This window comes from Rhinopithecus roxellana, chromosome 12, assembly GCF_007565055.1.
Source record: "Rhinopithecus roxellana isolate Shanxi Qingling chromosome 12, ASM756505v1, whole genome shotgun sequence".
In the NCBI taxonomy this organism is placed as follows: Eukaryota; Metazoa; Chordata; class Mammalia; order Primates; family Cercopithecidae; genus Rhinopithecus; species Rhinopithecus roxellana.
The window spans coordinates 47186167-47211577 of record NC_044560.1 but is presented as its reverse complement, the minus strand read 5'-3'; the positions used below and the strand labels follow the sequence as shown (position 1 = coordinate 47211577).

General features: G+C 41.3%; 1 protein-coding gene across 1 annotated transcript in view; it reads right to left on the bottom strand.

The window, feature by feature from the left end:
- Positions 1-22153, bottom strand: part of TM2D1 (TM2 domain containing 1) — a 40277-nt gene extending 18124 nt beyond the window's left edge. The window contains exons 1-4 of the mRNA XM_010370671.1: positions 21943-22153; positions 20696-20769; positions 11752-11860; positions 3747-3838 (exon numbers count right to left, since the gene is read on the bottom strand). Of these exons, the coding sequence (XP_010368973.1) occupies positions 3747-3838; positions 11752-11860; positions 20696-20769; positions 21943-22106 (439 nt within the window). The 5' untranslated portion in view covers positions 22107-22153. The remainder of the gene's footprint in view (positions 1-3746; positions 3839-11751; positions 11861-20695; positions 20770-21942) is intronic.
- Positions 22154-25411: the final 3258 nt, after the last annotated feature.

The window sequence follows — 25411 nt, the reverse complement described above, 5'->3', positions numbered from 1 at the left end:
GGTGTGAGTCACCACACCCAGCCTCTTGATTTTTTAAAACAGCTTTATTGAGCTATAAATGACATACATTAAAATGACATACAATGACATCAATGACATACAATGACATACAATGTACGTATTTAAAATGTACTATTTGATAAATCTGACACTTGTAAACACCTGTGAAACAATCCCTATAATAAAAAAAGAACGTTATCTGTCACCCCTAATAGTTTCCTCACGCCCCTTTGTAATTTCTATTTCTTGTCTCTCCTTGCCCCAGTCTTTCCCCAGCAAGCACTTATCTGCTTTCTGTCACTCTAAATTTGTTAGTTCCCTAAACTTTTAAATATCATCTCTGATCTGTTCTCTAATTTCCTTAAATGTATTACTCCAGGCGTAGGTAATATTTACCAGTTCCAAAGATATTCTTCCCTTATCTAATATTTTATCTCAGCAGAAACCTCTCATGTTCATTTTTGTGAAGCATCCTTAAGAAGGGGTTTTGTAGCAAAATATCTAGATTTTCTTAAATTTATCATCTTACTCTGTTATGGGTGTTATTACATTACTTTGCCAATAAACATATTTCTATGTCATTGTTTTAAATGGCTGCATAGTATTCTGCTCTGTTATACACTGTACCTTAATTTTTTGAGACAGTTCCTCCCTAGTGAACATTTAGCCTGTTTCTAGCTTTTTTGATATTCATATGACAAATATTTATCAGAGTCTTACCGTCTGTCAAGTTCTGTTCAGGACACCAACTTGCATAAGACAGATAAGGCTTCTGCCTTTTAAGAATGTATATTCGAGGCCAGGCACTGGCTCACGCCTGTAATCCTAACACTTTGGGAGGCCAAGGCAGGCGGATCACCTGAGGTTGGGAGTTTGAGACCAGCCTGACCAACATGGAGAAACCCTGTCTCTACTAAAAATACAAAATTAGCTGGGCACATGCCTGTAATCCCAGCTACTCAGGAGGCTGAGGCAGGAGAATCATTTGAACCCAGGAGGTGGAGGTTGCGGCGAGCCGAGATCGCACCATTGCACTCTAGCCTGGGCAACAAGAGCAAAACTCCACTCAAAAAAAAAAAAAGAATGTACATTCCAGAGGAAGACTAAAGTGAATGAATATGTTTATTCATTATCATAATATTCATAACATTATTATGTTATCCCTGAGGCTAACAGATTTATAATTAGCACTATGAAGGAAAAAAAAAAAAGCTATATATAAGTAGGACTACTGCTTTCCATAACCATGAAGAAAGATTAAGGAAGTTTAGTTTTAAAATGGGATTTTTTTTTTTCTTTTTTGTGAAAATGGGATGTCACTATGTTGTCTCTGCTGGCCTCAAACTCCTGGCCTCAAGCAATCCCCCCACCTCAGCCTGTTGAGTAGCTGAGTCTATGGGCACACACCACTGCACCCGGCAAAAAACTGAATTTTAGATTTTGTCTATAACTACTTTCATTGCAGTCAACATTGTAAGAATTTTTTTTAAGGCAGTGATCATTTAAAATAAAAATGCCTACATTTCTTAACCTTGGATTCTTAACAGAAATTAAAATTTATTTAAAATATTTATAAATTTTAAATTGGCCAGGCACTGTGGCTCTTCCCTGTAATCCCAGCACTTTGGGAGGCTGAGGTGGGAGGACAGCTTGAGCCCATGAGTTCAAGAACAACCTGTGCAACACGGCAAAATCCCATCTCTACAAAAAAATACAACATTAAGTCAGGCGTGGTGGTACACGCCTGTAGTCCCAGCTGCTCGGGCAGAGCTGAGGACGGAGCATACCTTGAGCCCAGGAGGCTGAGGTTGCAGTGAGCCATGATCGCACCACTGCACTCCAGCCTGGGCAACAGAGTGAGACCCTGTCACAAAAAAAAAGAAAAAGAAAAAATATTTTATTGCTTCTGATACCTAAAAGGATAAATTCTGATATCTAAAGGACCCAACTCCACAGCAAGGTACTCAAAGCATTTTATAATCAGACCACAGACTACCTCTGTAGGCAGTGTCACCTCCTGCATGTTCTTCCTACACGATCAGCTAAATTATCCTCTAATCTCTCAGTGTACACCTATACACTTTACACATGCTGTTCCCTGCCATGCCTTCAACCTCTGTAATCTTTTCATCCTTCAAAACCTAGCTCAAATGTCACCACATCTAAGAACCTCCTTCAGTCAACTGCGTCAGTCCCTTTTCCTTACTCTCACAGCACTTTGTTATGGTTCTGTTATGGCGCTGTACCATAAATTGGCCTACTAACATGTTTATTTTATTTTTAACCAATATACACTGTGACCTTCATCATTATTTCCATATCACTTAGTTATTTAAATATTGAATGTTTAATTAAATAAACAAATATATATATAGTACTTTATGACTTTTACTTAGGAACTTACAACACTGAGTTTTAGTACAGCTATCAGAAATATACCTACCATCAACTCCACAGTGAAGACTTCTCTTTGATCTTTTGTGGGTAGCAACATGGAAGAAATAAGGTTAGCTTTGCTAGCTAGAAGGCAGAGCATTCAAAAACTTTAACTTTGCTCAGTGAAGGGCTACTATACAAGCAGACTACTACAGTAAATAAAGCGTGATTTCTGGAGCCAGAAAATTTGAGTTCAAATTGAGGTCACTAGCTGAGTGTCCTTGGGTAAATCTCTTAATCTCGTGACAATTTTCCTATCCATAAAACAAAGATGATAACAACAAATATGTCACAGAATAAAGGAAAGCCTCTAGACTCAGTAAATCCCTTAACCTCTCTGGTGACAGTTTCCCTACCTGTTAAAGAGGATTTAAAGAGGATGATAAACTCAGAGGGTTGTAAGGCTTCAATAAGGGCAGGCATGTGAAAGTACTGTTTAAATAAAAGCTATCGTAAAATGTAAATAGTTTTCACAAGCATTAGTAACTATGGTAAATGTAATTACAGCAAGAAGGAAGATACAGAGAGTGGGGCTAAGGGTGATAGAAGTCAGGCTCCCACTCCAGCTCAAGCTAGTCACCAAAGTTCCAACCCCAACTTGTTCTGAAAGAAGTGCATAGTTTCTTTTTTTTTTTTTTTGAGACAGAGTCTTGCTCTGTCACCCAGGCTGGAGTGCAGTGGTACGATCTCAGCTCACTGCAACCTCCGCCTCCTAGGTTCAAGCAATTCTTCTGCCTCAGCCTCCTGAGTAGCTGCGACTACAGGCGCCTGCCAACACGCCCAGCTAATTTTTTGTATTTTTAGTGGAGACGGGGTTTCACCTTGTTAGCCAGGATGGTCTCGATCTCCTGACCTCGTGATCCACCCGCCTCGGCCTCCCAAAGCGCTGGGATTACAGGCGTGAGCCACCGCGCCCAGCCCAAGTGCATAGTTTCTAATCCCAGGGCAATGGTGAAAGAGATTTGGGCAGAAGGAAATATTTTTTGGAGTAGTAGAGGATGTACATTTGTTCATAAAACATTTACTAAACATCCAGTGTGTGCCCAGCACTAGCAGCGACAGTTCAAGTCTACTATCTTAAGTAAATGCCTACACTATCTTCTGTGTGTTTTCATAAAGGTGAAAACACAGGAAAAGTCAGTACTTCTTACCTAAGCTGAACTGTTGGGCTAATTGATAGCTCTATACTCACAGAAGAATGTTAACTACTCAACTCCAATTATACAGAACTTATAATAAATACACAGAGATTTAATCTATAAGAACACATACAATTATAAGGATTTTTTTTTTTAATGAAACATACGTACCCAAGGCAGGGTATCCAAGGTAAAATCGATCTGCTCCCAACCATCCAAGAAAAAGAGACAATGCGACTGCCACTTTGTATGAATAGCCATTTCTGCAAAAAATTAAAATCTGAGTGTCATATTCATATATTTCCAACGTGAACATTTTAGAAAACAAAATTATTAACTACTACTTATTTGTTAATTGGTTCATTCATTCACTCAATTAATGTTTTTTGGATGCCTACTGTATGTCAGGCACTATTCTAGGCTACTGAAATGTATTAACAAATAAAAACAACAAAGATCCCTATTCCCATGGAACTTACAGGCTAGTGATAACAAGCAATAAACACAAATATAGTTAAAAAGTAAATCATATGTCAGAAAGTCAAAAATGTTACGAAAAAAAGAAGTAGGGCAGGCTGTGTAGAATGCCAGGAGCCATTTAAATGGCGTGGTAAGAGTAGGCCTCATTGAGAAGGTGGTATTTGAGCAGAGACTTGAGGGAAGTGAGTGAGATGGCCATGCCATGCTTCTGAGGAAAGAGTGTCACAGGCAAAAGAGACAGGCAGAACTATCAATTCGAAGTCAAATTTCATCATGTAAGATCCCTGCTCATAATCCTCTTTCATGTGTGTGTATGTCTGTGTGTTTATTGCACTGCATATTTGTATGAGTTAGAAAAAGTAGTAAGTGGCCCAGAGATCCTGTTTATGTGTCTAATGTTATAAGGATGTCAAACTTTATGCTGAAGGCAGTAGCACCCCATCTACAATGGAATAGGGCACCAAACTAGAAGGAGAAAAATTATTTAGAAGGCAATGCAAAAACTAACACTGAAATCTAATGGGCAGTAACAGTGGGAGAAAGAAGTAAACAAAATTGGGAGATACTAACAAGGCAGAAGCAAACAGGCTACATGTGGGGAATGAGGGAAAAGGAGAAGTCAAGAACGACTCCAAGACGGGCACAGTGGCACACGCCTGTAATCCCAGCACTTTGGGAGGCCAAGGTGGGTGGATCACCTGAGGTCAAGAGTTCGAGAACAATTTGGCCAACAGAGTGAAACACAGTCTCTACTAAAAATACAAAAATTAGCTGGGTGTGGTGGCAGGCACCTGTAATCCCAGCTACTTGGGAGGCTGAGTCAGGAGAATCGCTTGAACCCAGGAGGTGGAGGTTTGCAGTAAGCCAAGATCGCGCCATTGTACTCCAGCCTGGGCAACACAGTGAGACTCTGTCTCAAAAAAATAATAAAAAATAAGTAATGAATCCAAAAGTTTCTGCTTAAGAAACTGGGTAGAACTGGTGCCATTCAATGAGACGAAGGAGGAAAGGATTTGAAGAAAAAGAAAACAAATGCAATTTTAGACCTTATATATAAAATATATATAAAGATGGTAATATATTGATATTCAATTCAATTTTATTTCTTTTTTTTTTTTTTTTTTTGAGATGGAATCTCACTCTGTTGCCCAGGCTGGAGTGCAGTGGTGTGATCTCGGCTCACTGCAGCCTCTGCCTCCCAGGTTCAAGCGATTCTTCCACCTCAGGCCCCCGAGTACCTGGGAGTACAGGTGCACACCACCACACCTGACTAATTTTTGTATTTTTAGTAGAAATGGGGTTTCACCATGTTGGCCAGGCTGATCTCAAACTCCTGGCCTCAAGTGAACCACCCGCCTCGGCCTCCCAAAGTGCTGGGATTACAAGCATGAGCTACCATGCCTGGTCCCATTCAATTTTAGACCCCTATATATATACAGTATATAAAGATAGTTAATATATTGATATTCAATTCAATTCAATTCAATTTTAGGACTTATATATATATGTAATATATATAAAGATTGCAATATATTTTATATGTTAGAGAGCTTAAGAAACAATGGGGCCAGATGTGGTAGCTCACTTCTATAATCCCAGCACTTTGGGAGGTTGAGGCAGTTGGATCATATGAGGCCAGGAGTTTGAGACTGGCAGCCTGGCCAACATGGTAAAACCCCATCTCTACTAAAAATACAAAAATTAGTCAGGCGTGGTGTTACATGCCTGTAGTCCCAGTTACTTGGGAGGCTGAGGCATGAGAATTGCTTGAACCTGGAAAGCAGAGGTTGCAGTGAGCCAAGATCAAGCCACTGCACTCCTGCCTGGGTGACAGAGCAAGACTGTCTCCAAAAAAAACAAAAAAGAAAAAAAACAAAGGGAGAGTTGGGCACAGTGACATGTGCCTGTAGTCACACGCCAGTGTGTCCAGCTCTCCCACTGTTGTGCCTAATGAATATTACCATATTTATATATATGTTATATATGATATAAAATATATAATTATATATGAAGATGGTAATATATTTTACATTAAATATTATATTGCATATTTAAGATGGTAATGTTATATATTATGTATTACTATATATAATATACTAGTATATATTATATATAAGCATATATATGTTTTACATCATTTTGTTTTTTTTTTTTTTTTTTTTGAGATGGAGTTTCGCTCTTGTCACCCAGGCTGGAGTGCAATGGCACAATCTTGGCTTACTGCAACCTCCACCTCCCGGGTTCAAGCAATTCTCCTGCCTCAGCCTCCCGAGTAGCTGGGATTACAGGCACCCGCCACCACACCCGGCTAATTTTTGTATTTTTAGTAAGACGGGGTTTCACGATGTTATCCAGGCTGGTCTAGAACTCCTGACCTGAGGTGATCCGCCTGCCTTGGCCTCCCCAAGTGCTGGGATTACAGGCATGAGCCACTGTGCCTGGCTATTTATATATATTAAATCTGAGGTCTAAAATTGAATATAAAACATATCACCAACTTTTTATATGGCATATATATATACAAAGATGGTGAGAGAAGCCAAAGGGGTGGATGAATGAAAAAGGAAAAAGGACCAAGGACATGAAGACTTAAGGAAGAAGCAAAGAAATAGGAATGAAGGGACACAGAAGAGTGTTTTATACTATAAGCCAAAAAAAGAAAGTTTTTTAGGGTTGTTTTTTTTTTGAGATTTAGTTTCACACTTGTTGCCCAGGCTGGAGTGCAATGGCACAATGTTAGCTCACTGCAACCTCCACCTCCTGGGGTTCAAGTGATTCTCCTGCTTCAGCCTCCCAAGTAGCTAGGATTACAGGCGCCCACCACCACTCTGGGCTAATTTTTGTATTTTTAGTAGAGATGGGGTTTCACCTTGTTGGCCAGGCTGGTCTCAAACTCCTGGCCTCAGGTGATCCACCCGCCTCAGTCTCCCAAAGTGTTGGGATTACAGGCCTGAGCCACTGGGCCTAGCCAAGAAAGTACTTTAAGAAAGGAAACAGCCAGGCTGGGCACAGTGGCTCACACCTGTGATCCCAGCACTTTAGGAGGATGAGGTGGGAGGATCATTTGAGGCCATGAATTTGAGACAGAAAAGACTGGTCAACATAGTGACACCTTGCCTCTATATTAAAAAGAGAGGAGAGAGAAAGAAGGGATTAGCCAAATGCTGTAGAAAGATTAAGATATGGACTGTAAACATTCCTTCGATATATCAACAAAGATTGCTGGTGAATCTCAGCATGGCCAAAAGCCATACTACATTAGACAGAAAATCCTGTAACAGATAAGTAGTATCAAAACAACTTTCAAAAAGCTTGGCTGGGAAGGGAAATGAAATTAGAAAAGCAATTATCTATATAAGTAAATAACCCTAAAGTATAATCTGAAAACTGGTGGTATAGCAGAGATTATTCACCGAGCCATTTCTCTCTCTCTGTTGCCCAGGCTGGAGTGCAGTGGCACAATCTTGATCTCGGCTCACTGCAAACTCCACCTTCCAGGTTCAAGTGATTCTCATGCCTCAGCCTCCTGAGTAGCTGGGATTACAGGCACACACCACCATACCCAACTAATTTTTGTGTTTTTAGTAGAAATGGGGTTTCACCAATTGGCCAGGCTGGACTTGAACTCCTGACTTCAAGCGATCTGCCCGCCTCAGCCTCCCAAAGTGCTGGGATTACAGGCATGAGCCACCGCGCCCAGGCTCATTTCTCTTTTTCTTATGAATATACAGCTAACCTACATTTCCTAGCTCACCTTGCACTTAAGTGCAGCCATAACTGAGTTTTGGCCAGTGGAAGGAGGATGGAAGTATACACCATTTCCAAGTCTGGCCCATAAAATACTCCTATAAAGGTTTCCCTCTCCTCTTTCCCACCTGCTGGCTTAGTGGAAAGGACTCAAAGGACTACAGAAAGCAAAGCCACAAGACAAAAGGCGCAAGGCCCATTCATGACTGCATGGAACAACTATGGCGTCACCAACACCATCCAGACCTCCAAGTTAACCCAAATGAAACTATGACATAATACTAACATAGATGGCCAGTGTAAATAGGTGGGTGGCTTGGTCATCAATCAGGCATGGTTATCAGACTTTAGTTTCTGAAGAATACATTACAGAATATTTGCAATACTAAGATGAAGTTTTAACCAAGTATTAACCTATTATATATAGTTTTAAAAACAATATGCTAACAGGAGTACAAAGAAAATACGAAACTGGAAAAGGGACACCTAAAGAATAAGAATGTATCACAGAATCTTTATTCAGTAGCTGCACAGCAGCTGGCCTTTTGGTAGGCACGTACCTAATATCCCGATAAAGCAAAATTATTTATCAGGTTATCTTAGCTTTGCCATTCTTACCATCAAAATTACCCATCAGTCTAACTTCCACTGTTCTGATGAGCAATGCTCATTCTTTTCTTTTCTTTGTTTGAAACTGGATCTGGTTCTGTCACCAAGGCTGTAGAGCAGTAGCCATGATTTCGACTCTCGAGTAGCTGGGACTACAGACATGCACCACCAGTTAACTTTTGTATTTTTTGGTAGGGATGCGGTTTTGCCATGTTGCTCAGCTGGTCTCAAACTCCTGAGCTCAAGCAATTCACCTGCCTTGGCCTCCCAAAGTGCTGGGATTACAGGCATGAGCCACCATGCCGAGCTGCAAATTCTGTCTTGAAATTGTAAACTTAGGCCGGGCGCGGTGGCTCACGCCTGTAATCCCAGCACTTTAGGAGGCCGAGGCGGGTGGATCACCTGAGGTCAGGAGTTCGAGACCAGCCTGACCAACATGGAGAAACCCCATACCAGCCTGACCAACATGGAGAAACCCCATCTCTACTAAAAATACAAAATTAGCCAGGCGTGGTGGCCCATGCCTGTAATCCCAGCTACTTGGGAAGCTGAGGCAGGAGAATTGCTTGAACCCGGGAGGCAGAGGTTGCAGTGAGCCAAGATCACACCATTGCACTCCAGCCTGGGCAACAAGAGCAAACCTCCATCTTAAAACAAAAAAAAAGAAAGAAATTGTAAACTTTATTGTAAGAAGCGAATAAGCTGGCCAGTAGCCTTGGAATATCTAGTTTACCTGATGGTTATATTTCTTACCATAATTGATACCAATATCTTATAAGGGCCAGGCATGGTGGCTCATGACTGTGATCCCAGCACCTTGGGAGCCTGAGGTGGGCTGACTGCTTGAGGCCAGAAGTTCGAGACCAGCCTGGGCAATGTGGTGAAATTCCATCTCTACTAAAAATACAAAAATTAGCCGAGCTTTGGGGCATGTGCCTGTAGTCCCAGCTACTTGGGAGGCTGAGATGAGAGTATGCCTTGAGCCTGGAAGGTTGAGGCTGCAATGAGATATGATTGTGACACTGCATTCCAGCCTGGGCTACAGAGGAAGACTCTGTCTCAAAAAAAATAAATAAAAAATACTTATGAGTATGATTAGCGCAGCTCAGTTGTATGCAGCCTAATCCATTTTGAGACACTGAAAGAAAAATCAGCATCAACTTGGAAATTAAGTAACAGGCCATTCTGGTGTTAGCATTACAAATAATATAAACCTATAAGTTCCAGCCTGAGTGGTTAGCTGTTCTCAACAGATGATTTTCTTACTATAACCTATATCTTGGACCAGCATTTAACACATCAGTTGTTTAGAATGTTTAAGGTAGAAATATCTATAAATTTAAATATTAACTAAACCCTATTTTTTAAACTTACCTCTGTAACAGAAAAAGAATGAAACCATATCTAAGTACACTGGAAACTATTCCTTTTTAACAATTTTTACTCAACTAATGCGAAATCTTGGAACCCAAGATCAGTGGTAGGCTTAGGATTATACAGCAAGATGGAATCCCCTTGCTGTATAAAAAGCCCCTCATTAAATCAATGAGGTAGGATCAAAAGGAAAGACAGAACGCTAAAAGTTCTTGCGAAGAATCCTAACGACTTGTAGCAATAGTCTAATGGTAGTTTCTTTCTTTTTTTTCTTTTTCCTTTTTAAGGTCCAATTCATCTGTACAGTGGTTTATTTCTTGAAACAACGAAAACTAACTGCCATCAAATAGAATTGTAACAACATACAGTTTTAGGCTGAAAATATAATGCCAATAATTAAAAATAGGTAACACTAAATCATGTTTTTGGTACAAAGCAGGAATATAAGAATGAATAATAAGCTTTAGCAGAAAGAGAAATCAAACTTAAAAGTCCTTTTTAAAAAATTTTTAATTTTAGTTTTTTTAGAGACAAGGTTTCACTCTGTTACTGCGATCGTAGCTCACTACAACCTCAAACTCCTGGGCCCAAGTAATTCTCCCACCCCAGCCTCCCAGTGGCTAGGACCATAGGCAAGCACCACCTCACTGGGCTAATTTTTGTATTGTTGTAGAGACAGGGTCTCCCTACTTTGCCCAGGTTGGTCCCCAACTCCTGGCCTCAAGTGATTCTCCTGCCTTGGCCTCCCAAAGTGCTGGGATTATAAGAGTAAGCTACCACACTAGGCCTAAAAGTCCTTTAAATAGAGAAATTCCTAACAAAAGAAAGCCGTTTGTCTTAGTATCCCAAACTGATCATTTTTGTTGTTGTTTTTATAAGAGACAGTATCTCACTATATTGCCCAGGCTGAACTTGAACTTCCGGGCTCCTATGGCCTCAGCCTCCTGAGTAGCTAGGACTATAGGCATGTACCACTGTGCCTAGCTAGCCAAACTGATAACTTTTGAATTCTGTTTAACGCTACCATTCATCATCCATATTTATTACAAAGAATAAAACAAAGTTTAAAATGCCCTTTATGTGCAAAAAATTAATTAGTGTTTTTCTGATACAATAGGTACACAATTGCCATTTGTACTCTAGAAATCTCCCACATTTTGAAGACAATTTTTTCATAACTCAGTGGTATAAACTGACTGACCTCAATTAACATGGTATGAGGCCATTTATAGTCTTTATTTGTCCCACATACTGGACTACTCAGCTCTACTTGATTTGATAGACTTGTAGCAATAGTCTAACGGTGGTTTATTTCTTTTTTTTCTTTTTCCTTTTTAAGGTTCAATTTATCTGTACAGTGTTTTATTTCTTGAAACAATCAAAACTAGGTGCCATCAAATAGAATTATAACAATATACAGTTTTAGGCTGAAAATATAATGACAATAATTTAAAAAAATACACACTTATAATGCATTTACAAAAAATGCATTTATAATGCATTTATTAAAAAAAATACACCCTTGGCTGGGTGTGGTAGCTAATGCCTGTAAATCCCAGCACTTTGAGAGGCCGAGACAGGAGAATCATGTGAGGCCAGGAGTTCGAGACCAGCCCTGGGAAACATAGGGAGACCTCATCTCTACAAAAAAATTAAAAGTTAGCCAGGCATGGTGGCACAAACCTGTAGTCCAGCTACTTGTGGGGCTGAGGTGGGAGAATTGCTTAAGCCTAGGAGGTTGACGCTGAAGTGAGAAGTAATCATGTCACTGCACTCTAGCCTGGGTGACTGAGCAAGACCTTGTCTCGAAAACCAAAAAACAAACACTTAAAGGTTTTCTGACACAGGCAAAAAGATAAAAGATATATTTTCAGGATAGTCCCCATAAATTATCTCATCTCTTGATGCAATCAAGATATAATATAGGCAAGTAATCTGAAAATTTAAGTGTCAGTAATGTACTTACACATTTCGGCAAGATATGGGCTTGAAAAAACCAACTTCATTCCCAGTAAAATGTGTTTCATTGCCACTGGAATCCTTACAAGTTATGTTGGGTGCTGGAAAACAGGAAACTGAAGGCAGAAAAAGTCAAGAAACTGTTTTATTTTTTTCTGTAGAGACAGCGTGTAATTGTTCTTTCTAAGACTAGCAAATATGTTATAACAAACTACCTGCCAATATAATATGACACAAGCCTTTAATTTTAGACAGGAAAAGTGACATTATGTATGTACTTATATGCAAGATAAATGTAAAATGGTATAGTAGTCTCTTCACACAAAAATACAAGAGTTGCCACACTGGATTAGATGCATGGCTAATCTAATTCAATCTCCTACCTCTGATAAAGGTACCAAGGGAAGAAATGCACAATATTACTGCCCTTTACTTCATCTCCAGAATTAAGAATACCGCTCAAATTTTTGTTGGTAATTCATTGAGCAATTTATCTATTAAATTATTTTAACACAATCTGAGTTTGTATTTTTAGCATATATCAACTATTATAGATAATTGCTGCTATAAATTATTTTCATTGATTCTAAATGTATTTGTTTCTTGATTCCCTCTGGGGTTTGATATAGTAGATTACTTCAGAATTTAAGCAATCTGGATCCTTCCTCATAACCCAGATCACATAATAAGAGGAAGCAACACTTATAGACTCAGGCAAGCACTGCCTTAACAGCTTTATAGCCTCATAATGCAAAGAACAAGACCTTTGGAATAAGAACAACTTATTTGGACATTGCTGCTTTCAAAACTTTGGATTCTTTATAGGTAAAAATAGTACCAAAGGGCTGAGTGCAGTGGCTCATGCCTGTAATCCCAGTACTTTGGGAGGCTAAGGTGGGCAGATTAGGAGTTCAAGACCAGCCTGGGCAACATGGCAACACTCCATCTCTACAAAAAAATACAAAACTTTGCCAAGCATGGTGGCTTGTGCCTGTGGTCCCAGATACTTGGGAGGCTGAAGTAAGAGATCACTTGAGCCTGAGAGGCAGACATAGCAGTAAGCCAAGATTGTGCCACTGCCCTCCAGCCTGTGTGACAGAGCAAGACTGTCGAAAGAAAAGAGAAGAAAAGAGAAGAGAAGAGAAGAGAAGAGGAGACAAGAAAGAGAAAGGAAGGAAGGAAGGAAGGAAGGAAGAAGGCAGGCAGGCAGGCAGGAAGGCAGACATATGTTGTGTAAAGCATAGTGCTTGGTTAGAAAAGGTATTCAAAAAGTGTTTAGGGGCCAGGTGCAGTGACTCATCCCTGTAATCCTGGCAATTTGGGAGGCCAAGGAGGGAGGATCGCTTGAGCCCAGGAGTTTAAGACAAGCCTGGGCAAGATAGTGAGACTCTCTCTCTAAAGAAAACAAAATTAGCCAGGCATGGTGGCATGTGCCCGTAGTCCCAGCTACTCAGGTGGTTGAGGCAGGAAGATCTCTTGAGCCTGGAAGATCCAGGCTGCAGTGAACTATGATCCTGCCACTGCACTACAGCCCGGGTGACAGAGCAAGGCCTCTCTCTACCCTACCCCCCACCTCCCACCCCCCCATGCCCCCCAAAAAATATATATATACACACACAGAAAAAAGAGAGCTAGATTCCCCACTCTAGGAAATCAGAGAAATTCAATACTTAGAAGACCAAAAAAGAAATGAATATAACATTTTAAGTGGCTATAAAATTAACATAAGATTTTATGATATGAAATTAATCAATTCAAAAGAAGCCTACTACCCTAGAGTTTGTTTAGACATACTTTATAACAATTTCATTTCATCCTTGTAAGAAAGAAGAACTTATTAAGTAAGCAAATTCATAATATTTTTCCTTTCACAAACAGGAAAACTAAGATTCCAAGAAATTAAATGAGTTGACTAAAGAGCAAATAATACTCTCTAAATCCTAGACTAAAACTCATTACTCTTAATCAATACTCTTTCCATTATATCATAATTATCCCACGCTAACACTGATTTCAGCAATAAGCAAAAATAAGCAAATCAATATGACAACATCAAAGAAGCCAGTTATCAATAAATGTTAACTAGCAGACAAAATTAAGCAACATGCTACAAGCCTGTAAATGATTCAATTTGCAGTTTTCTTGCAAAAAGGTTTGGTTCTAACCAATGTCTAGGATTTACATAATATCAATTCAAGCCAATAACTACACAGTATTCATTATAAAAAGCAGCAATGTGGCTTTTTTTGTTTGATTGGTTTCTTTTTAGAAACAGTATCTCACACTCTCTTGCCCAGGATGGAGTGAAGTGGCATGATCACAGCTCACTGTAGCCTCAAACTCCTGGGCTCAAGACATCCTCCAGGCTCAGACTACCAAATAGCCAGGATTACAGGCACACACCACCACCACACCTGGCGTAGAAAGGAGCGACGTTTTTCAAATACAGAAATGCTAAACCAGAAATAATGTAATCAGACAATGAAGTTTCATAACAATAAAAAAAGGACTAAATTTAGCCTGGGCAACTCTGCAAAAAAATACTTAGCTGGGACTGGTGGCGCATGTCTATAATCCCAGCTACTTCGGTGGCTAAGGCAGGAGGATCGCTTTAGTCCTGAAGATGGAGGCTGCAGTGAGCCGTGATCCCACCACTGCACTTCAGCCTGGGCTACAGAGCAGCAAGACTGTGTCTCCAAAAACAACAACAACAACAACAAAATGCCAGGCGTGGTGGCTCACACCTGTAATCCCAATATTTTGGGAGGCCGAGGCAAGTGGATTGCTTGAGCTCAGGAGTTAGAAACCAGCCCAGGCAACATGGTGAAATCCCATCTCTACAAAAGAAATGCAAAAATCAGCCGGGTGTGGTGAGGCTAAGGTGGAAGGATCACTTGAGCCTGGGAGGTGGAGGTTACAGTAAGCAGAGATCCTGCAACCAAACTCCAGCCTGAGTTACCAAGTGAGACCCTATCTCCCCCCAAAAAAAAGAGAGAAAAAAAATAAAGTTGGCAAGAGCCAACCCCATCTCCATATTTTTAGCATTAAAAGAGTTCTCCTCTGAGAGTGCTAGATTTGGAAAATAATCATTTTGCAACTATCAGAGTAAAGAATAGTTCCAAGGAACACTTTTTCCATTTTATGGAATGAAGTGTTGACCATTCTATAAAAAAAGAATCGTTCAGGCCAGAATCATTAATGGGATGTAAATCTGGGGGTGATAGGGAGATATCTGCATGGCCTTAATGAGTATCCCTTTAGATTATTTATAATTGTGAAGAAAAAAATATTAACTATACAGTAGAAAAAGCTGAGTGATAAACAATTAGCATCACCAAGGAGAAAGAGATACTTATCATGTGCCCCCAGACGTGAGATGTTGGGAAGGACACTCCATCAATTATGTTATTTTACAGCGTGGAATGTATACCCTAAGTCTAATCAAAAGGAAGTATCAGACAATCCCAATGAGGAACACTCTATTAAATAAAGGGAGGCTGTAGTCATCAAACATGCAAATCAATGCCATAAAAGACAAAGAAAGTTGTGGAAATGTACCAATTTAAAGAAAACTAAATGTAAAATCTGATTTTAGGATCCTGTACTGGGAGAAAATGCTAAAAAGGCATTATTTGGGTCATCTGATAAAATAAGAATATGGATTAAAGCATATGTATTAATATTAAATTTACCAAAGTTTATAACTGAACTGTATTTATGTTAAGAAAATATTTCTATTTTCATTTTTTTATTTTTTATTGATTTATTTTTTGGAGGCAGGGTCTTGCTCTGTCATCCAGGCTGGAGTGCAGTGACACAATCAGGGCTCACTGCAGCCTCACCTCCCTGGCTCAGGTAGTCCTCGCACATCAGCTCCCAAGTAGCTGGTACTACACGTGTGTGCCACCATGCCTGGCTAGCTTTTTGTATTTTTTGTAGAGACGGGGTTTCACCACATAGCCCAGGCTGGTCTAGAACTCCTGGGTTCAAGTGATCTGCCCACCTAAGCCTCCCAAAGTGCTGAGATTACATGTGTGAGCCACCACATCTGATCTGGAACATCTCTAAAGAAAAACACAGAAGTATTTATAGGGGCAGAAAAAAGTATATACACCAACAAATTGAGAGAGAGAAAGTATGTTAACAATTGGTCAATCTGGGTAAAGGGCATATAGATGGAGGTTTGTTTGTTGTTTTTTGTTTGTTTTTTGAGATGGAGTTTCACTCTTGTTGCCCAGGCTGGAGTGCAGTGGTGCAATCTTGGCTCACTAAAACCTTAGCCTCCCAGGTAGAAGCGATTCTCCTGCCTCAGCCTCCCGAGTAGCTAGGATTACAGGTTTTTTTTTTTTTTTTTTTAAGTAGAGACGGGGTTTCTCCATGTTGGTTGGGCTGGTCTTGAACTCCCAACCTCAGGTGACCCACCAGCCTTGGCCCCAAAGTGCTGAGGTTACAGGCGGGAGCCACTGCGCCCAGCCTACGGTGGAGTTCTTTGTACTACTCTTATTCTTCTAACTTTTCTGTAGGTTTGAAACTATCTCCAAATAAAAAGATAAAAAATAATATACTCTTTGAAACACTAATTTACAGTCAGAAGTTAGAATAAATAGTGGTTACCCACTGAGGCAGAGTAGTGACTATAAAAGACTATGAAGAGGGCTTCTGGCATGTTAATAATGTTGTTTCTTGATCTGGAAGCATTTACAGGTGTGTCGTTTGTGAAAATCATTTGAATTATACCTACATGCACTTTTCTGTAAAAATACTATAATACAAACTTAAGAAAATAAAGAAGACTTCTGTCAAAGGACCACAGCAAAATTTTCTGGAGGTAAAATCTAAATATTTTTTGTATTTCAGTGACAGAAAAATTGAAAATACTTGCTGATATGTGTGTATATAACCTAGACAGAACACTTCTTTGTTTTCTTCTTTTTTTAGACAGAGTCTGGCTCTGTCGCCCAGGCTGGAGTGCAGTGGCGTGATCTCGGCTCACTGCAACTTCCGCCTCCCAGGTTCAAGCGAGTCTCCTGCCTCAGCCTTCCAAGTAGCTGGGACTACAGGCATGTGCCACTACACCTGGCTAATTTTTCTATTTTTAGTAGAGACAGGGTTTCACCATGTTGGCCAGGTTGGTCTCAAACTCCTGACCTCACATGATCCACACACCTCAACCTCCCAAAGTGCTGGGATCACAGGCGTGAGCTACCTCGCCTGGACTGACAGAACGCTTCTTAAGGTCAGGGATTATGTCTTCTTTTGTAGATCACCTATAACGCCTAGCAGATGCCTGCCATGTAATAATTTCTTAATAAATAAACACAGGCCAGGTGCGGTGGCTCAAGCCTGTAATCCCAGCACTTTGGGAGGCCGAGATGGGTGGATCATGAGGTCAGGAGATCGAGACCATCCTGGCTAACACGGTGAAACCCCATCTCTACTAAAAAATACAAAAAAAAACTAGCCGGGCAAGGTGGCGGGCGCCTGTAGTCCCAGCTACTCAGGAGGCTGAGGCAGGAGAATGGCATAGAACCCGGGAGGCAGAGCTTGCAGTGAGCTGAGATCTGGCCACTGCACTCCAGCCTGGGCGACAGAGCAAGACTCCGTCTCAAAAAAATAAATAAATAAATATAAATAAATGAACAAATTCTCAATCAATAACAATATTTTGTAATATAAATTGTCTTAATAATTAAACTAAATTTAGTTTTAAATTATTCATTACCAATAAATACTTTCTCAATAAACAAATGTGCTTGTTGAATGATACTGAGCTAACCAGGAACCGTTTTAAGATCACACCAATTTATTGTCACAGAGAATTTCCTTGCCTTTTGTCCTACTCACTAGCCCCAAACTCCCCTCTGTAAAACACTGCTCACGTTCATCACTACCCAAACATTAGTTTATGAAAATTAAACAGCCAGATGTCGTGGCTCATGCCTGTAATCCCAGCACTTTGGAAAGCCAAGCAAGTGGATCACTTGAGTCCAGGAGTTCCAGACCAGCCTGGGCAACATGGCGACATCCCACCTCTACCCACCCCCCACAAAATTTACAAAAAATTAGCTAGGTGTAGTGGCATGTGCCTGTAGTCCCAGGTACTCAGGAGGCTGAGGTGGGAGGATCTCCTGAGCCTGGGACGTGGAGGATGCAGTGAGCGAGGACGGTGCCACTGCAGTCTAGCCTGGGTGACAGAGTGAGATCCTGTCTCAAAAAAAAAAGAAAAAGAAAGAAGAAAATTAGGCTGGGCTCAGTGGCTCACGCCTATAATCCCAGCACTTTGGGAGGGCAAGGCAGGTGGATCACCTGAGGTCAGGACTTCAAGACCAACCTGGCCAATATGGCAAAACCCTGTCTGCAGTAAAAACACAAAACTTAGCTAGGCTTGGTGGTGTACGCCTGTAATCCCAGCTACTTGGGAAGCTGGGACAGGAGAATCACTTGAACCCGGGAGGCAGAGGTTACAGTGAGCTGAGACTGCACCACTGCACTTCAGCCTGGGCGACAGAGAGAGACTCTGTCTCAAAAAAAAAAAAAGAAAGAAAGAAAGAAGGAAAAGTAAACATAGTTTGAGAATTTTACAATAGTTCTTCATATACCCAGTGAAAAAAACAAAGGAAAAATAATTTTGGCTAGAAGAATGAGAGAGATCACTTAACTCACACTTTTTACAACTCTTAATATTTTTCTCCTATGTCAGAACCAAAAAGCATGTTTCATGAGCTATTTTGATATCCATCTCCAATCAGGACTTAGAATTGATTCACCATAGCTAGCCCACGAGCTTCTGTGTTTTAAAAAAAGGCAACTAGCTGAGCACAGTGGCTCATGCCTGTCATCCCACCACTTTGGGAGACCAAAGCAAGAGAACTGCTTGAGCCTACGAGTTCAAGACCAGGCTGGGTAATACAGAGAAACCCTCATCTCTACAATTAAAAAAAAAAAAAAAAAAGCCAGGAAGCCAGTCCTGGTGGCTCATGCCTGTAAACCCAGCACTTTGGGAGGCCTAGGCAGGCAGATTGCTTGAGCTCAGGAGTTTGACACCAGCCTGGGCAACATGGCGAAACCTTGTCTTTACCAAAAATACAAAAAATAAAATAAAATAAATTAGCTGGGAGTGGTGGCGCACACCTGTAGTCCCAGCTACTCCAGAGGCCAAGGTGGGAGGATCACTTGACCATAGGACGCAGAAGTCGTAGTGAACCGAGATGGCACCACTGCACTCCAGCCTGGATGACATAATGAGACCTCCCAGAAAGAAAATAATATATGCCTTATATAGGAGATATTGCTTAGTATGTATACATTTATTTTATTTAGATATATTACATTTAAAGAAAATGTTTTTCCTCCCGAGACAGAGTTTTGCTTTGTCATCCAGGCCAGAGTGCAATGGCACGATCTCGGCTCACTGCAACCTCCACCTCCCGGGTTCAAACAATTATCCTGCCTCAGCCTCCCGAGTAGCTGGGATTACAGGTGCCCATCACTGCACCCGGCTAATTTTTCTATTTTTAGTAGAGACAGGGTTTCACCATGTTGGCTAGGCTGGTCTCGAACCTCCGACCTTGTGATCCGCCTGCCTCAGCCACTGGCCATTTAAAGGAACTTTGTAAGTAATCCTTTCCTTTGTAGTTAACTTATAAATATCCTTTGATTTGCCTGTTTTACACTTCGAAGTCTTTTATATCATAGCTTTCAGAACACAGAGAATAGAGTTACACATAAAGAAGAGTTAGTTCTCAAATAGTTGTTTCAATCATTCATATGAAAGATGCTAGAAATCTGTGAATACTATTGTAACTCAAGCATCTCGCTTCATACTGGGAAGCTGGCAGCTGGCTGTCTCAAAAAAAGAGAAAAAAAAAGTATTTTTCTAGCCTCCAGGGTGTTTTTTTGTAGATAGGGGGATTTCAAAGGAAATTATACAACTGAAAAGAATTTCTGCCCCAAAAGAAGTCTGCCCTCCTGCCCTCCAGTTAGGTGTTTTCTGGAATAAAATGTTGAATCCACTTAAGAATTAGTGATAAATTTATAAACATGTAAAAAATCATTTTGGTGCCAACTGAATGCTAAATACACACACATGGGCCGGGTGCGGTGGCTCACGCCTGTAATCCCAGCACTTTGGGAGGCCGAGGTAGGCGGATCACGAGGTCAGGAGATCGAGACCATCCTGGCGAACACGGTGAAATCCCGTCTCTACTGAAAATACAAAAAAATTAGCCGGGCGTGGTGGCGGGCACCTGTAGTCCCAGCTTCTAGGGAGGCTGAGGCAGGAGAAGGGCGTGAACTCAGGAGGCGGAGCTTGCAGTGAGCAGAGATCGCACCACTGCACTCCAGCCTGGGCGACAGAGTGAGACTCCGTCTCAAAAAAAAAAAAAATACACACACATAAACACACACCCCAAATCAAACAAATATAATCAAATATAAACCAAAGTAATATAATCAAAGTAATAAAAATGACATTTATCAAAGCGACATAAACAATAGTGATGAAGTTGCTGGGAAGCATAAAGGACTTGTAGGTATTATGGTACTAGCCAAGAACTGTCAGGTAAGTATTCACAGATGATGTAAGTGGAGAGCTAAAGGAAAATAAAAGGAAGACTTTCCATGTGAGGGAATGATATGCTTATTCATTTGGGGAAAATAAAGTATATAAAATATAAGTACACTTTCCTAACTGAATCTGGGAACATCCACGTCCGGCCCCATTATTATTTATATGGTGAAACTTCACCATTTCGGAACAAGTAGAATTCTTTTTTAAATTAAATACTGACAGCCCCTAGCTAGTTCTCCAATTTTAAGTTACTCTGGTAACTGAGTAATAATGTTATCATTTAGAAAAAATGCATTTATTAATTGCCCTTAGTGATCATACATTGACCTATGAAATAATGTTTTTAAAATTATTTTTAAAGACATGTTTCTGAAAGTCTTACCATGAGCTGTGTAGTTTGTACAGTTAACTGGTTCTTGCGTAGCATCATTTATTTTTGGATCTTTACAAATATATGTAAAAAAAAGTTAAGGAAATATGGACTACATTCCAACACAACACATTATCATGCCTTTACTATTCATATTATACACTCATGTTGATATTCACATGTAAATAAAGGCTGCTAGTTTGTCCAAGTCAATAAGCATATGTACAAATATACCTTTAGTATTGCTAAATAATACTTGAGGCAGGAGGATCACTGGAGCCCAGGAATTCGGGAAGAACAGCCTGGGCAACATAATGAGAAGTCTGTCTCTACAAATAATATAATAATACATAAACATTACAATAAACCTTTGTTTGTGCCATAATTATCCACGCTTTTACTCATGAGAAAACAGAGTTCAAATAAGTCATCCAAGGTTACAAAGTGCAACAGAAGTTTGTCCACTGAGGTGGCTCGTGCCGAGGGGGATGCGGATCGCTTGAGACCAGGAGTTCACGACCAGCCCGGCCAACATGGCGTAAACCCCGTCTCTACTAAAAATACAAAAATTACCCGGGTGTAGTGGCGCATGCCTGTAGTCCCAGCTACTCAGGAGGCTGAGGGAGGAGAACTGATTGAACCCGGGAGGCGGAGGTTGCAGTGAGCTAAGATCGCGCCACTGTACTCCAGCCCGGGCACACAGCGAGACCCTGTCTCAAAAAAAAAAGGAAAAAGAAAACAGAAAGAAATTTGTCCACTGGCAGTCTAGCATCTCATGAAGTGTGAGGATAACAGGAGGTAATATACATAATATACATAAAGTTAACGATAAACGGGCAACACACATCGGCTAGATCGTTACTACTTGTCTTCCCCCTAGGAAAAGGTGGCAAACATTTCCAGGGTAAGAGACTATCCATCTTTGTATTACTAGTATCTAGAATGGGGCCTGGCATACTTCAGGATCTACATGTTTTATTGAACAAGTAAGCACACTGATAAAAAAGAAAAAGAAAAAAGTGGATCAGAAGAGGAAGCGCCAATGACTAGTAAAATCATAAGGAAATCACAAAGGGTGGCCTCTGGCCCCGCCATCTCCACAACTCTGTTCACCTTCAGGGATCCTTCAGTCATTAGAAGCCACAGATCAGGTTATCGTTTTCACTCAGTACAACCCTAGCCGATCCTGAGGGCAGCGACCCACCTGCGACCCCAACTCTACCTCGCCTCCATGGGGGGGTGTTCCCCACAGAGGATATTGTCCCACTTTGAGGTCCTCGCACTTAGGCGACTCCTCGCCCCCGGCGGAGGTGGCAACAGCCCCCCAAGGTCCTGTAGTGACTGAGACGAACCAGAGGACACCGAGGAGTCTAGCAGTCGCGGCCTCCGGAGCAGACAGACCTGACGGCCACGCGGCCGCCATCTTGGAGACCGACACTTCCCTCGCCTCTTCCGCTTCCTCCTCCGCCCAGGAGCGGGAGGGAGAAGGGCAACAGGGCGACGTTCTTAAAGGGACCTCGCAAAGTATAGAGGCAAGTTCCGTCGCTTCGGAGACCGTTTTAAAATATGCATGTACCCTGTCCCTCGGGACGAATTTTGCCCCTCGAACCCTTGGAAGGAGCTAAGGTTGATCTTTGAGTGCTGGAGGAAGGCAACGACTAGTTTAGGCAATCAGGTGCTTCACCCGCTTCTCATTCCCGTGCTCTTAGCTGAGGCTTCTGGATCCTCTGAAAGTGCCAGCGGCGCCTGAGGTTGGAATCAATGCTTTCCTGACATCATCGCAATTAGCCCTGATAGGATTTGGGTTTACAGATAAGGAACAAGGCTCAAAGACGCTGAAACACACTGACCTTAATCACTAAGTGACTCAGTCGGAATGAAATTGATGTTTGCCAGATTTCAGTTATATGCTCTTACTAATTGACATAATGTCCTCCTGTAACTTTTTAGAGAAGGATTTTGGAAGGCTGCCACGAACAGAACTTAAAAACTCTGAAAGACATTACACCTAAAAAAAACAAAAAAAAAAAGTGACAATTTAGGTGGGAGATGATTTGGGGGGTGGAAACTGTAACAAGAAGAAACCAAATTTTATGACTAAGTGAAAAGTTGAAGACTTTTTCCCTCCATCTGTTGTTTTTAAATTTCTATATGTTCTAAAAGTTCTGTGGTGGGGAACTTTAATAGTGAGAAAAAAATGTTTTCTTAAAGTTAAGTTTAATCTTTTTTTTTTTGTCTAACAATATAAAAATTTGAATTTGAGTGGTGCTTCTTCATCCATACTTTAGCACATTTCAACCACTTTGGTGGTTCTCAAACTTTGTGTAGCATCTGAATCACCTGTAGTAGTTATTAAAAAAGAATGACAGACCCGGCTCTCAGAGTTTCTGATACAAAAGATGTAGGGAGAGACTGGATAATTTCCATTTCTAGGAGTTCCCTAGTGATGTGGATGTTGCTAGTCCGGGGACCGCACTTTGAGAACACTGGTATAATGAGAAGTAAATTTTTTTTTTTTTTAAGACAGAATCTCGCTCTGTCACCCAGACTGGAGTACAGTGGCACGATCTCGGCTCACTGCAGCCTCCACCTTCTAGTTCAAGTGATTCTCCTGCCTCAACCTCCTGAGTAGCTGGGACTACAGGCGTGTGCCGCCACGCTCAGCTAATTTTTGTATTTTTAGTAGAGACAGGGTTTCACCATGTTGGCCAGACTGGTCTTGAACTCCTGGCCTAAGTGATCCGCCTGCCTCTGCCTCCTAAAGTGCTGGGATTACAGGTGTGAGGCCACTGTGCCTGGGCTCATTTTGGAATATATATTCTGGAAGACATACAACTATTTGAAGTAATATTTAAACATAAACTACGTTTTTAAATTTACTTTCTTTCTTCTTTTTTTGAGGTAGGGTTTCACTATTGTTGCCCAGGCTGGAGTGCAATGGCATGATCTCGGCTCACTGCAACCTCTGCCTCCCAGGTTCAAGCTATTCTCCTGCCTCAGCCTCCCAGATAGCTGGGATTACAGGCGCCCGCTACCAGCCCAGCTGATTTTTGTATTTTTAGTAGAGAAGAGGTTTCACCATGTTGAGCAGGCTGGTCTCGAACTCATGACTTCAGGTGATCCACCTCCCAAAGTACTGGGATTACAGGCGTGAGCCACCACGCCCGGTCCTAAAATTTTCATAATAAAACAACTTTGCAGCATTATTATGCTTCATTCATTCATTCATTCATTCAGAGACGGAGATGGAGTTGAGATGGAGTTTGGCTCTTGTTGCCCAGGCTGGAGTGCAATGGCATAATCTGGCTCACTGCGAACTCCGCCCCCCAGGTTCAAGTTATTCTCCTACCTCAGCCTCCTGAGTAGCTGGGATTACAGCCATGCGCCACCACGCCTGGCTAATTTTGTATTTTTAGTAGAGACAGGGTTTCTCCATGTTGATCAGACCCCTCTCCAACTTCCGACCTCAGGTGATCTGCCCGTCTGGGCCTCCCAAGGTGCTGGGATTACAGGTGAGAGCCACCGCGCCCTGTCATACTACGCTTTTTTATTTTTTTATTTTTTGAGACGGAGTCTCACTATGTCATCCAGGCTGGAGTGCAATGGCACAATCTCGGCTCACTGCAATCTCCGCCTACCGGGTTCAAGCGATTCTCCTGCCTCAGTCTCCTGAGTAGCTGGGATTACAGGCACACACCACCACGCCAGGCTAATTTTTGTATTTTTAGTAGAGACAGGATTTCACCATGTTGGTCAGGCTGGTCTTGAACTCGTGACCTTGTGATCTGCCCACCTTGGCCTCCCAAAGTGCTGGGATAACAGGCGTGACCCACCACGCCCCGCCGCTATTTTTTGAGATGGAGTCTTGCTCTGTCACCCAGGCTGGAGTGCAGTGGCACGATCTCGGCTCTCTGCAACCTCCGCCTCCCGGGTTCAAGCGATTCTCCTGCCTCAGCCTTCTGAGTAGCTGGGATTACAGGCGCACGTCACCATGCATGGCAAATTTTTGTATTTTTAGTAGAGATGGGAGTTCACCAAGTTGGTCAGGCTGGTCTCAAACTCCTGACCTCGTGATCCGCCCGCCTTGGCCTCCCTAAGTGCTGGGATACAGGCGTGAGCCACTGTGCCCCGCCGCTATTTTTAATTTAAGACATTTTACATAATTTAAATCAGGTTTAAATGATTTAAGTGAGAAATTTAGTTGTCTGATTATAAACTTCCTATTCTAAATGGACTTCTTCCTTCTCTTTTTTCTTCCTTTGTTTTCCCTTTCTTTCCTTTTTTTCGGTCCTCTCTCCCTCCAAAAAGAAAAAAAAAATGTTTTTAATTGAACATTTACTATGTACTCAGCATGAAGCTAGACCCTAGACTCAAAAATTGAGACAAAAACCCTGCAGGTAAGCACTTCCTGTTTGGTAAGGGAAAATACAAACAATTAAATACTATTTGATAATTGTTTGATAATTATTACATTAGAAGCACATACTAGCTACTGTAGTAGGACAATGGTTTTGCTTAAGATATTCCTCCTGGGCCTGACGTTTGGGTTCAAGCCTGTAATCCTGGCACTTTGGGAGGCCAAGGAGGGCAGATGGCTGGGAAAAAAAAAAAAAAAAAGAAAAGAAAAAAATTTTTAAAATTCTCCCAAAACAGTAGTTGAAACACTACTAGTTTTTGTAGGATATGTGACTGCTTAAAAATGTATAGCCTGGGGGCCGGGCGCGGTGG